The sequence below is a fragment of the Podarcis liolepis genome (assembly GCF_965112155.1).
Source record: "Podarcis liolepis genome assembly, chromosome: 10".
NCBI classification, from domain to species: Eukaryota; Metazoa; Chordata; class Lepidosauria; order Squamata; family Lacertidae; genus Podarcis; species Podarcis liolepis.
The window spans coordinates 24,011,522-24,025,692 of record NC_139562.1 but is presented as its reverse complement, the minus strand read 5'-3'; the positions used below and the strand labels follow the sequence as shown (position 1 = coordinate 24,025,692).

Here is a 14,171-nt window from a genome sequence, read left to right as displayed (position 1 = left end):
ACTTAGGTGATGAGTATAGGGAGAAATTGAGAAACTAGAGGGATGTATCATGCTTGGGGAAACCTGAGGCTTGTATAGGTACAAAATGTATTTAAAAACAACTCAAGGGCTAATAATAATAATAATAATAATAGCTCTGTGAAGAGTGAGCACGACCAGTAGCCACTGAATGTTAAGTATCAAAGGTGTGTAAGTAATAATGGAGCATTCTGGAGAATATCATGATTAGCTTGCTAAAACACTGAACACTCTGATTAGAAGATGAGGATAAACTGTATCATTTTCTTGCAGGTTTTACTTGTATCAACTTAAATGTCAGTATCACATTTAAAAACTTCAAATATAAGAGTTAAGATACTTAAGGAAAGAATGAATGGCTGACATTCTCTAAATATTTTTTGAAAAAGAGCAGATTTCAGAAACATCAGCATGTGTATCCTCAAACCATCTAACTTTCTCAAAGGCATATTTGTGAGAAACTATTTTTCATTGTGATAATAAGGAAAACCTTCCAGACTCACACAGAAACTAGGTCAGGTGCAATCACAGCAGGAAGATTAACATCAGGTGCAATCACAGCAGGAAGCGTTACATTGCTCTCTGGAGCCACTAGATTATCCTAGTTGGCTTCTACTGTATTGACTTAAAAACAATAACAACAACTAGTACAATCCCTAAATTTAATTTCTAGCTTTGCTCATAAAAAGTCTGCCATGTTTCTTTCTCTTTACCTCTGTTCCCTCTAACAAAGGAATCTGTGTGTTTCGCTTAAAGCTGGAGAGAGATCTGGGTAACTCTTGGATTTTATATTTGGATAGAACCTAATCCAACTGAGTTTGCAATTCATTCCCTCTTAAGATTGTGACCAAATTCAGACGTGATTACAACATCAAACCAGCTCTTTCCCTGTCCCATTTACCCCTGCCGCCTTAAACTTCTATCCTGAAGAACAATGCTAGAGAGCTCGAAAGCATGATCATTCTTGTGACATTTTGGTTTGCTCTAACGAAAGGATTAATCTATTAAGGATTTGGAGCTTTAATGGAACAACACAGTTCCCTTTGCTTTTTATTGATAAATATAAAATGTAATCATTCGGCAAAGTTAAATAGCTGGAACGTATGTCCAGTTTGACTTCCTGAACTTTCCCCTTCCATTTATCCAATATACACTCTTGTTCTGAAGTAGAGGATTAAAGCGATATAAGAAAGAAGTGTGTCATATTCTGAAATTTATAGAACCATAGAATTGTAGCGTTGGAAAGGACCACAAGGGTCATCTAGTCCAGCCCCTGCAATTTTAATGCACAGAGTAATAAAGGATTCAACTATATTTTTAAAACTTATGATGTATCTATCTCAATATGTTGTCTCTTGTAGCAGGCAGTTCCAGACACCACAGAGGAACATACAAGAGATCATAGAACAGTGGGTACTAACTCCTAGCTTCTTGCAGTCGTTTTAGGAATGCCCAAAACATGCCAAAGGATTGCTAGTACATCCCAGTTAACAGCCTATGTTCTTATCGCTTCCAAATTTTTACACATACCAACTATTTGAATCTCTATTGTGGCTCTATCCACCAGATTGTCTACTTTGACTTTCATGTCGTATTTCCCAGAGTGGATCCTCTCTGCCTTTCGGATGAAGATGATTGTGTCATTTTCACTGTTGCGGATGTTAATTTGGTTCTTATCTACATGAGCTCCATTTTTCTTCCAAGAGACCTTAGGTCTTGGTCTTCCCTGTGGGGGGAAAACAAACAAACATGTCCACGGATCAAATTTTATATGACTGTAGTATTATTTTAGGGTGATCTTTAAATAAGGTTAAACAGAGAACTGCATGTTTAAGTCAAGGAGCTGCTTATTGAACTATAACTGCAGGTTCATTCTGAACACACTGAGATATATTGCAGTTCTTTTGTCAAGTTATTTTCAAGGCAGAGGCTTCAAAATAACTCCCTGTGACTTAAATGACAGTAAGAGAAAGATGCATTTCTGATAGTTTGTTTATTTGTATGATACCTTACCTGCCCTTTAGTGTAAGGTCCCAGGGTGGGTTACTCCAATATAATATGCAACAGATTAAACTGCTACAATTAAAGACAAGCAAATGGTTCAAAATGAAGCAGAACACTATATGGTATTTTTTAAAAAAATGTGGGTCCCACAAAGCAAAATACTTTAACTGTCAAATGCCAGGGTAAATAAGTGCATCTTCAGTAAATGATGAAAGCTGCACAATGAATATGCTAGATTCACCTCTGTGGGGAGGGAGGTCTACAATTTAGGGGCTACCACAGAGAACTCTCAGGCCACCATTCTCCACATTTCTAGGGGTGTCAGGGACTAGCAAGAGAGCCCCTTTTGCAGATCTTAACACCTGAGAAGGTTGAAAGGGTTGGAGACAGTCTTTCAGATATTTAGGGCCTAAGTCTTTAGGGCTTTAAACATTAATGAACATCCTGAAATAGGCCTGACAATGCACATATGTGTACTATTATGATAAGCACAGTATTAGTATAGTTTTGGGCGTTTAGCATATACTCTTTAACGTTTTTGACATTACCAGCTAGTACATCTGAACAGATACCATAATTTCCTCTTCTGGTCCTACAAGTATTCAATGAGAGGCTGAAATACCTGTTTATTCTAGTGACTTCTTGATAGTCCTGAGTACAGTGGCGCCCCGCAAGGCGAATGCCTCGCAAGACGGAAAACCCGCTAGACGAAAGGGTTTTCCGTTTTTGAGCTGCTTCGCAAGACGAATTTCCCTATGGGCTTGCTTTGCAAGACGAAAACGTCTTGCGAGTGTTCCGATTTTTTTCCGCTCCCCCCCCTTTTTCTAAGCCACTAAGCCGCTAATAGCCTTTTAGCCGCTAAACCGCTAAGCCTTTAATAGCCGCTAATCCGCTAATAGCGCTAATCCGCTAATAGGGTTGCTTCGCAAGACGAAAAAACCGCTAGACGAAGAGACTGTTTGAAGGCTGTTTCAATGGGTTTTAATTATACGTGATATCACCAATGTGCACAATGCCTTGGAATGCAACCCCTGCGTAAATGGGGGGCTGCCTGTGTCATGCAACATTCACATAAAGAATTATATTTATTTGTTTCTTACCTGGAAGGGAATAACAAGATTCACAGCTTCTCCAACCCTTCGAACGTATGTTTGCTTTAAGTGTCTTGGCAGACGAATCTTCGGGGGTTCTTAATTTGAAAAAGAAGGGAGGGAAGTGCACTTGTTTAAAAATGTCTTTGATTAACTGGATCTGATCCTGGCTTCATATGCTGGTTAATAAACTCAGATTAAACCGAGATGAGCTGAAGTGCTGGATATGGAGCCTGCAAAACCAGAGCCAGTACTCTTGCTTTGTTAAAGGAAGTTGATTACTGTACTTTGGGCTATCAGCAGTGCTACAACCACAGGACTTGCTTCTTTGCTCCATCGTGCCTTTTGGACTCTTTCTTGGTAAAAGGACAGGGTAGACGTAATGGGAAACTGTGGTTTAAACAACCATTTTGGCTGTAAGTCCTGGAAGACCTGCTCCCTGATTTGCAGGCCCTTTTTGCCAGGCCTGGGAGGGTGGGGCCCTGACTGATTCCAGCTACAAAAGTTGAGGCTGCTGAACAGACTCTTGGGGTGGGGTATTGCTTAGGATTTTGTAATTCTTCATGTTGAAGACCCCCTTGAGCATGGTTTAACTAAGGAAAGGTTGCACACAAATAAAATGATGTATGCATACATGCATCTAAGTGCTAAAGCTGGACCACAAAGCAGCAAGAATGAGGGTGTGATGACCGTGCAGGTCCAATACTCAATCTTGGTTCAATAAGACATGATGTTAAGTCAAGATTGTTACATGTGAATTGGGCCTAACTGTTTTCTAAAGTTTTCTCAAAGACAACATTTGGAAATGGTAAATCGGGGTGGGGTGGGGTGGGGTGCGGACCTAATTAACACACACTTTCAAAACAGTATGAGAACTCAAACACAACCATCATTCGAAATTCACACTTCTCCAGATTTTGTGATGCAGTTTTCCAACCAATGTTTACAAAAATGCACATATTAGGGGGAAATGTGCATACAATGCATATATTGGTGAAAACAACATACAAAATAGCATTATATTAAAGGAAATGGCCTGCAAAAATATGTACATTAGTCAAAACTGCATACAATTTTTTTCCTAATTCACAGGGAGTATTCAAAATATTCAAATTTTCATTAGGACTTAAACAAAATCATGGATTGCTGCAGAAATGCGGAGAACTGAATTTCAGATTGTAAAAATGAGAAACTGAGGGAATCAACATGGACAGATCCCTCCACCCCTAGACATAAGTAAATAGCCCATCTCACCTATCACTTCCTTGACTAAAATTGGCTGTGGATGCATCCGAGGCTCACTGGGACCAGCAGCATTCACAGCTTTTACTCGAACAAAGATTTTTGATCCAGTTGGCAGGCCAGTGATGGTAAATTTAGTTTTGTCTGTGAGTTCTGGATTGGCCACAATCCATTCTTCCGCTGAAGTAGGATAAAAAGCAAAAGGAAAGAAAGGACAGAAATTGATAATTATATATATGAAATGTGCTTGTGAATCACTAGTTCCTTTTTAAAAAAAATTAAGTGTAGCAAACTAAATATATTTCACTTCCTGGAAATATTTTGCAGCCAAACCACCAGTTTCTAATTTAAGGAAGTATATGAAGACTGTAAAAAATAAATGTTATTTAACACTTTCCTCCATTTTAAAAATCGACTAATACATTTATAATTAAAACTATAATCCCGAAGGGCAGGCAATCAATATATTATTGTACTGCCTCCTTAAAGGAATGTTAACATGCAAGCAACGTGATAATTATTAGTTGCAGTAACAGAATTTCACATGGAAGTTGATATCCAGAACACAGTTTCAGTCTAAATAATTTCCTATCTCTTTTAAATAAAGTTTTCTAGTTTTATTGTTGCAAAAATAATTAATGTGCAGGTATTATGCAGACACAGAATCATTATCCACACATGCAGCCGTACTGGTTCTATGTACCATGAATGCTTCTTTGTCCAAGTCATATTGCCCTCAGTCATGTTTACACATACACCTCTGCTGTCCACTAAGTGATCCATGTTTTTCTATTGCTGCCACAACACTTCCCTTTAAACAATATTAAGAGTTCTGAAATGCTCTGAAAAACTCCAGGTAAACTGTAATTCTGGGATGGTGAAGCAATCCCACACAGACCATAAATATGCATTCGCATGTGTGTATGAAACTTCATTCAGAACTATGTGGTTGCTCCCGTGTGCACATGGAATACCCAGCAGGCAAATGTCAGCCACCCAAATCTCTGAAATAAAAAAACCCCCAAGCTACTGAAAGCACACATTGCAAATTCAGAAGATAGCATGTTAGCAGAAACGATTTATTCACTGATGTTGCATAAGCTAGTCATTTACACAGCAGAGCACACACTTGAATTTTAGTTTAATTCTTTTGGGCACAGAGTATGAAGGATCATAATATAAGACAAGCCTGCTGGATCAAACCAATGGGCCATCTAGTCCAGCATCCTGTTCTCACAGTGGCAACCAGGTGCCTGGGGGAAACCTGAAAGCAGGATTCGAATACAATAGCACACTCCCTCCCTGTGGTTTCCAGAAAGTGATATTCAGAAGCATTGCTGCCACCAGTCCTGCCCTGCCCCCACCCCCATAATTCCATATCACTAGCATTGAAGGAATATCACTAGCTTCTATAACCCATACAGTTCATTTAGTACCAGTAGTATACAATATTTGCTATTAACTTCCACTGCCAACATCCACAACCCAGCTGTATAAGTGGTATGACAATAACATGAAATTATTTTTCTCTTGCTGGTCATATAAACATGACTTGGCCTTTTTCTCTTTAAGTCCACTACAGTTACATATGAAATATCATTAGTGGAGTGACACCAGGATCAAAGGTGGGTAGGCTTGCCATGTTTATTTGCAAACCGTGAGTGAACTGCAGAGTGAGTTGTCTCAGGAGTAGTAACTTTCAAGAACACTCTGATGATTTAAAGATATATAACTGAGTACTAGCAGGCTATGCTCACAAAAGGTACCAGTAAATGAAGAGGACTCTTACCAGCACACAACTTTGGAAGATCACAGCCACATTGCATAGAAAACAACTGGACCACCAGGCAACTTTCAACAGTGGTTAGAGATAAATCCCCTACAGTACTTCTAGGTTATAATGGGATTTATCTGCAGCCAATTTCATGAAGATGGGGGCCATCAACCTAATCCCAGTCTAAATACCGTATGTATTTATGAATACATATGAAACCAGATTCAGAACTCTGTGAATTATTCAATGCACACATGAAGCTCCAATCAAGCACATGCCTCCCCATTCACTTCCATATCAAGGACTTGACTAAGCAAACAAATAGGGATATAGATTTAGGTAGGTAGCTATGTTGGTCTGATGCAGTCGAAATAAATTAAAAATTAAAAAAAATTGTCCTGCAAGCACCTTAGAGACCAACTAAGTTTGTTCTGGGTATAAGCTTTCGTTTGCATGCACACTTCTTCTGTTTCAGTGTATCAGAAGAAGTATGCATGCACACGAAAGCTTATACCCAGAACAAACTTAGTTGGTCTCTAAGGTGCTACTGGACAATTTTGTAATTGTTTTATTTAAATAGGGATATATGCATGGAACGGTCCCTGAAATTGCAATGAATGGGGAAAGTCTTTGTATGTGAGAGCGCCATGTATGTATTAGAGCTCTACACATCTGGACTGGGACTGTGGCCTTTAAATATGTAACAGCTTAACTGATACTCAGAACTTTAGAGAGAAAGAAGTTAGCTATTACTTTTCTCTAACAAATACAGAATTCACAAATAGCTTCACACACCAGTAACTGTCTTTTGCAGTCAGTTATTGAATAGGCTTTCATACAGAAAGAACAATGCATCATTCACACTTTGCAGAAGAAACTAACCATATTATATATATTTTTAAAAACTGGTTCTTCAGCATTATGTGAGGAGACAGTATGTGTTTCAGTAGGTGGATCAATGGATTTGGGCATATACTACCTGGGTTCATTTCCTACTTCAGCCATAAGCAAGCCACCCTTTCCTAGCTTCGGTTTCTCATTTGCGAAATAATAATAATAATGATCTATTGCACAGGGCTATTATGAGGATAAGCAAAAGAACCGAGTCACATACAGTATAGTCTGTGCTTTTTTGTGATAGCACCATGTACCATGACCTCTCCCCCCCCCCCCGGCCCATGATGGCCATTTTGTGCAGGTAGTTACAGCACTTTTATCAAGATATAAGTTCTGGCACCTTTTGTTTAACCAAAAGAGCACTCTATATAGTATAATAATCGAGATTCCATGAACTCCCCCCCCCCCAAGTCACTGCGGTATTTTTGTATTTTTGAAGGAGTGTGTAGCAGATAGCATTCCCTCAAAATCATCACTATTATACTGTTGGGGGAGGGGAATCAATTTCAGTAAGAATGTTTAAATATCTTTGTTGCATACTTTACCTTCCAGGTCATAAGTTGCCTCCAGAAATTCACCTTCATACAGTTCTGCCGATATACCTTATGAGAGTCCACCATTAAAGTTAATTCAGAGACACCCACTTTCACACAGGCAAGATATGAGTCAGTTGTTAGTAATCCCTGTTAGTAACTATACAGAGATATGTACTGCACCTTGAAGAGGAGCTTTGGGATTATCAAGGAATTGGCTAGATAATGAAACAGAGCTTGCTTCTTCTACACATGGCAAACCATTGTTTGCCTATTTCCCCCCTGGCCCCTTTGCTTCCAGCAGACTGAGGCTCCAACCACAGATCAAGGGGAAACAGCACAATTGGGGGGGGGGAGAAGGGGGGAGGATGATGCCGTTGAAAACTCACAGGGTTTTGGTGTCTTCTCTTCAGTCTTGATCAAGCCCCCGTCTGTCTCCTCACTATTATTTTGCTCTGTACCACCACCACTGTCTCCCTTGCCCTCTGTAGTGGACTCCTGAGAACCTAAATAATTTGGAAAGCACATTTGGTACTTTACAGTCATAGGCAGAAGAGCCTTTGAGACTGGTATATCTGAGCATCCAGAGAGAAAGATGAGGTTTGAAAGAAGAGGAGATAGGCAGGAGAAATCCATTGAGTAAAAGAGAAGATTTAGCAGGAAGAGAAGATTAAAGTGTAGGCCAGAATAAGAAAGAGAAAGCTAAAAAGAAATAGAACAGTGGTGTGCAGAGGTATATGGTGGTATAAGGTGATCTGGAAGTCTGCTGGCATGATGTATAGTTGCAGTTGACTGAACTCAGTCTCTCTAAGTATCGCCTGCCAAAGAGTTTTCATTCACAGTTGTTACTTTGCTTTTCTGGCTCAGAACCCCATTGTGCATACCATGTATGGTTCACTGGATAACATTAAATGATTAAAATATATTTAAGGATTGGTGTGCCTTGCAAGGCGGGCCTAATGACAGATGTTTTCAGGTTTTATAACCTGTCTTGATATTGGACAATAAAACAGGCAGGAAGCAGAAAACTGGACCTGGAGAGTAATTGTGTTGTAGGGTCTGCTGATGACAGCACTGCTGCAGTGATCTCAACAGGTTTTATTCTTGTGTTGCTGGTGTTTCCATTAAGACCCTGATCATGAGTTTCATGTGAATACATGTGTCCACATTCAGGACAAAACCTGGGGGAAATAAAGGTGTTGGAAGACGAGCTTTACTTGGGGTTGTTCACCTTGAGGTTGAGAAGGCACCTAACGTTGTTTCAGGGCTTGCTGATTTGAGACAACAGACTTGTTGGATCAAATTTAGGTTATTGTGTGCCACCATATTCAGCTGGTTATGTTTTTGTTATGTTGATTCCAGAGAAAAGGAAATACAAAACAGGTAAGGGTATCTCTCTTTTTTGCAACATTTTATTTTAGCCAATGAAAACTTCAGTGTCATTTGCAAACTTACAGAAATATGTCTGTGGGGATTTTCCCTTACCCATTTTGCATTTACAATGACTGTTATTCTGAGAGAATAAAAGAATTGGGAGCCTCTAATCATCTAGGTGCTTATTCCTTTATTTTCAGTTCCCAGTGCCTTCGTATTCAATTCTTGATAGCATAGATGAATGACTGAATGAGTTATAATAATTTATTATTACGGCTGGAGACCAGCTTGTGTACTGAATGAGTCAAGAGGAGCATAATATCTGATCCTGTCACTAAGTCCATGAGCAATGTTTGATCCTTTAAACTTATATGTGTATGTGTAATGTAATATTGGTTCCACTGAAAGCTGAGAATCCCCTTTATTAACTTTAAAGAAGCCACAATGTTTCTCACTTTTCCAAGGTCACTCTGCACTATTATCATAGAAATTGTCTGTGCATTAAAGCAGCCCTAATAAAATTCCATTCAAGGGCAATAGACGAGAGAGAGAGAGTAAAAGAGAGAAGGAAAAGAGAATAATTGATAGAATAAGTAAGAAGAAGAGAAGGACAGAACTGAAAAAAGTGACAGCTGAAAGATTGACAGTCAAAGAAAGTATACCTGGAGATCCAGGTGAAATATTAAACGTTGTAGAAAAATTAGTTGAAGGAAAGGTACTGGAAAAAAGATGAAGAACAGAGATATTCAGGTACTGAAGAAAAAAATGAAAGGAAACAAGGCAGAGCAAGAGATATAGCAAGAGCAAGAGAAAACACCAAGTATTTTTTGTATTTTCCAAAACGTTTTGTTCCAAAGTGTTACAATATACACATGAGTGGCATTAACTATATATATACATACACACACATAAATATATAGGTGTATATCTAGAAATGCAAAGCATAAGTAGAATACACATCATGCACACAGTATTGTCTGTAAAATACATCACTACTGTATTTTATGTGAGGTGGGTAACACCAAAATGGCAGACGTGGCTGTCATTTTGAGGGATCTTCTTAATGCTTTTAAGCCTATCTGAAAGAAAAAAGTAAAAGTTTTGCTCTGTTCAACAGGTACACAAGGAATTTTGTTCTGCTGAACCCTGAAGTGTCCCTTGAAAGACATTTCTACCTATGATGGCTAGATTTATGATTTACTATGCATATCACATCCTCCCTAGTTACAAAGAATTTGGGACTGTTGGCTAATTAATATATTCTTGATTCATTACTCCAGTTTTTTTGGACTAAAACTCCCATCAACTCCAGTCAGCATGGAGGTGAGCTGAATATGTGGCAAATCCACTTTCCCAGGGAGATGAAGTATGGTATGAAACTTCCATAGGTGTCACAGAAAGCTAACTCATTCTTCTATTTTCCCCATGCAGTTCAGACACATTGCTCTTTATCAAGGATATTGCAAAGAGACTGGGCTCTAATGCACTGTGTAAACTTCAATAATAAATCAGTTTTCTACATCACCTGTGGTTGCTTCTTCCTGGGAGTTCCCTACCCCAACCTGTAAATTATGCTGCAGCTTTCTTGTTTCTGGAAGGCTCTACCAGACCTATTAAAATTTTCTTTAATTTGTCCATTTAAAAAGAAAAGAACATCTATTTATTTTCCAGTTTTCTTAAATTTCCCACATTGAAGATATTTGGCAATGTGGGAAGGGGTTTAAGTCCCTGTTGGTTTAAACACTCTGCATAGCTATTCATCTGTAAATGAGGTTCTTAATAATAATAATAATAGGTCTAAACTTCTGCTATAGGGTCAAATAACACATGATGTTAATCACACGGTTTGTCCTTGTGTGCAGGATTTTTTAAAGTGTAGGGACCAAAATCCAGATTAGGACCCTGATATGGGAGGGGGAATAAAGAAGCTTTAGCCATTTGAACCGTATGGCACTCCTATCAGGAATGGGTTCCCCACAGGGGGCAGGGGTAATCTAAATCAGGACTGCATCAGGGAGTAAAGAGTCCCACACCAGGGTCCAAATCCAGACTGGAGGCAGGAAAGAGGGCACTGGCTATACATGAAAGGAAGAAAAACCCTGCACTCAAGGGCAAATCATGTGATTAATGCCATGTGTCGTTTGGCTCATAGTCGAAGAGTAGAATCTATTAAAACATCTTAATACTCTTTAAGGGCTTTGTTCATCAGGGAAATAGTGGCAAGCTTCTGCCAAGCCAAAAGATAGCTAGCCATAGCATACGGCGTGAAGCCACTCACTTGAACCTTTAATCTCAGAGGCGTGAAGGCTGCCTGTTCTTTGCTATTTCTGTTAGGGTGAGTGATGGAGGGGCAAAGCAGAAACTGGAGACCGTCCACTTTCCTCCCAACTGTTGTCTGCCACTCCTCTGCCCGCCACACAGTGCTCCATTCACTTCCTCTAGAAACAGATACTTCCCAAGCTTCCGGGCTGGTCTTCCTGTACTGTAAAAGTTGTATAGGCTGCCTATACCAGTAACACAGCTACAATTAAATTTAGGGCAAGAATATCCTCCTATTCTTGAACATTTCACAGAATAGCTATTATCCAGACACTGCAAACTGGGGTGGGGGAATGCTTTCCCAAATGAACTGTGGAAGTTCTGGACTTCACATAGTGTCCCATTTCCTTACCTCTTCTAGGTCACATCCACATCCACTGTTCTTCACTTCAGATCAGTTGCCTTTTTAACTTATATCAAGGCTCTAGAGAGTGACACACCATGTACACAGGAACAACTGCAGTTTTAGAGATCTGATTGACACTGAAAATCTTCATCATATAATAGGGCTGGCTTCAACATGATAAATGCCCCAATTCGCATGCAGCCAGATATGGGTTGAAATAATTAACCCTTATTCAAGTGTGGCAAAGCAGGTGTGATGGCTCAATCACCAGCTCAGCTTGCCTATCAGCACACAAAATCAAAGTTTAGGGAAATATTCTGACACACCAAAATTTAGAAAGGCCAATCTAAGAGTTGTGTTGACCTGACCAAGTAAGAAATGACAATGGGAATAAGGGAGGGGCAGTCATATCTCTGAATTAATTCTTGCTTTCCCTTTGTCCTTAATTTTGTTTCTAAAGTAGCACCTAGCATTGCTGCTGAAAGTGGACATGGCATTTCCTTATCAGTGTAATACATATTTTACAAGGTTTCAGAATTTTGAGCTGCTGGTCTGGAATGCTAGTGAACAAGGCAAGACCAATATTATTTTTAGCAACAGTTGTACCAACCATTTAGAAGCCGGATAGGATAGAACCACATACTTGACTTGGAGAACCCCCACTTACAATATAGTCGCCTCAATGTGAGTGAAAGCAGCTCTCTATTATAAAAAGTAAGACATCTCTCACCTAACTGAAGAAAAATTCAGTTGTCACTTACTTCCTTCAAAGCAATACTCTATAATATAGCCATCTAAACCTGCAGCTCCAATTTGGTCTGGTGGCCGCCATTTCATGGTAACTGTAGTATCTGTTACGGAATCAACTGCCAGGCAGGTGGGTGGACTCGTGACAGCTGGAAGCAATGAAAGAGAGTGTCTGAGTTTGCAATACAACCTTTGCTGCATGTTTGCATCAATGTCTATCTGTTGAAGTCCTTTAACATTTTGTTTTGATCTCTTCCTCTTTTGTCCTGTTCCCATGCTTTTCATTTTATTTGCACACTTTCTTCCCCTTGGGATTGTGTGCAGTTTTGTGGATCACATTAATTAAAAGTTGCTGCAACATTTCATAGAAAATGGAGGAACTGACTTAGACATATCTTTGGTATTCTGATAGTCTGATTATTTGACATTGTATATTATCTACCCACCCAAAGGCACAAAAGGCTTTGAGGGCTCGCTTGGTTTCGAAGTGCCTATGGCATTGACAGCAAACACCCGGACTTCATAGGCAACTCCTTCAATCATCTTTTTGGGCTCAAAAGTTGTTTCTTTAATAAGGTCAAAGTTCAGCCTCATCCACCTGGAACTTTGCTTCTTTTTCCTCTCAATGTAGTAACCTAAACAAATATAAGCAGAATTACAATTATTATTTTTATATGATAAGAAAAACATAGACTCTTACAAATGTATACATTCTATTATTTCATTAGTTAAAGAGATGGAACTATCAGGAAGAATGTTATAAATTTTTAGAATAAAAAAATAACAATAAAGAAGTCTCATCTTTCTAGAAATGTACCTTCTTGGGGGTGTATGGTGTGTGTGTACAGTGGTACCTCAGGTTAAGTACTTAATTCGTTCTGGAGGTCCGTTCTTAACCTGAAACTGTTCTTAACCTGAAGCACCACTTTAGCTAATGGGGCCTCCCGCTGCCACCGCGCTGCCGGAGCACGATTTCTGTTCTCATCCTGAAGCAAAGTTCTTAACCTGAAGCACTATTTCTGGGTTAGCCGAGTCTGTAACCTGAAGCGTATGTAACCTGAAGTGTATGTAACCTGAGGTACCACTGTATAGTTAATTTAGTTAATAATGCAACATCTCTTTTTTGTTTTGTTTAACCATCATCCTATTGAGTTATATTATTTTTACAAATCTGGCCAATAAATTGTCTTGCACAGATGAAAAAGCTTGTAACAAGGTGTATATTGGTTGTTCTTGCTTTTGCTCATATTGGAAGGTAGTCTTTGGGTTCCTTGTTATGTTATATACTGTAATTTCCTGTATGGTATCCATTACTACCTTCCAGAATTGCTTTATTTTTGCTCAAAATGCATTTATAAAGTACAAAAATACATGTATAAAATCTGCTTTTTTATGCATCCAGAAATTCATATTAATTTCATAAATTTTGCTTAGTTTGGAGGGAGATATGTGCCACTTGTAAGCAAGTTTGAAAAAAAAAGTTATTTGTGGTTTACACTTATTAATAAACATGGTATCATTTTATGCAGCCAGGTCCAATCATCTTGATCTATAAGGACGTTAGCTGATTAATAATAGCTGATTAATATAAGCATAAATGTAATATCATTGGCTAATGGCCCAGAACTTCTAAAATGAACAAAAGTGAACATCACAGAAAGTATTTGTTTGACCTGGACAGAACAGTGGTATCTGAATAGGTCCCCACCCCACATTTCCTAGAGAAAGCAAAAATCACCAGTTAAAATGTTTCTGCTTATCCATGGAATGCCATGTAGCTGAAACACCAGTTTGATTTCTTGTACAAACTGTCCACAAAGCATATT

The 14,171-nt window shown here is 38.9% G+C and overlaps 1 protein-coding gene across 37 annotated transcripts in view; it reads right to left on the bottom strand.

The window, feature by feature from the left end:
- Nucleotides 1-14,171, bottom strand: part of MYBPC1 (myosin binding protein C1) — a 94,847-nt gene that overhangs the window by 14,859 nt on the left and 65,817 nt on the right. For 19 of the 37 annotated variants that reach the window (XM_083461855.1, XM_083461875.1, XM_083461869.1 and 16 more), the window contains 6 exons: nucleotides 12,792-12,980; nucleotides 12,360-12,494; nucleotides 7,949-8,065; nucleotides 4,368-4,535; nucleotides 3,123-3,211; nucleotides 1,549-1,744 (listed from right to left, as the gene is read on the bottom strand). In XM_083461855.1, the coding sequence (XP_083317981.1) occupies nucleotides 1,549-1,744; nucleotides 3,123-3,211; nucleotides 4,368-4,535; nucleotides 7,949-8,065; nucleotides 12,360-12,494; nucleotides 12,792-12,980 (894 nt within the window). The remainder of the gene's footprint in view (nucleotides 1-1,548; nucleotides 1,745-3,122; nucleotides 3,212-4,367; nucleotides 4,536-7,948; nucleotides 8,066-12,359; nucleotides 12,495-12,791; nucleotides 12,981-14,171) is intronic. The other 18 variants (XM_083461882.1, XM_083461877.1, XM_083461874.1 and 15 more) reach the window with 1 other exon arrangement.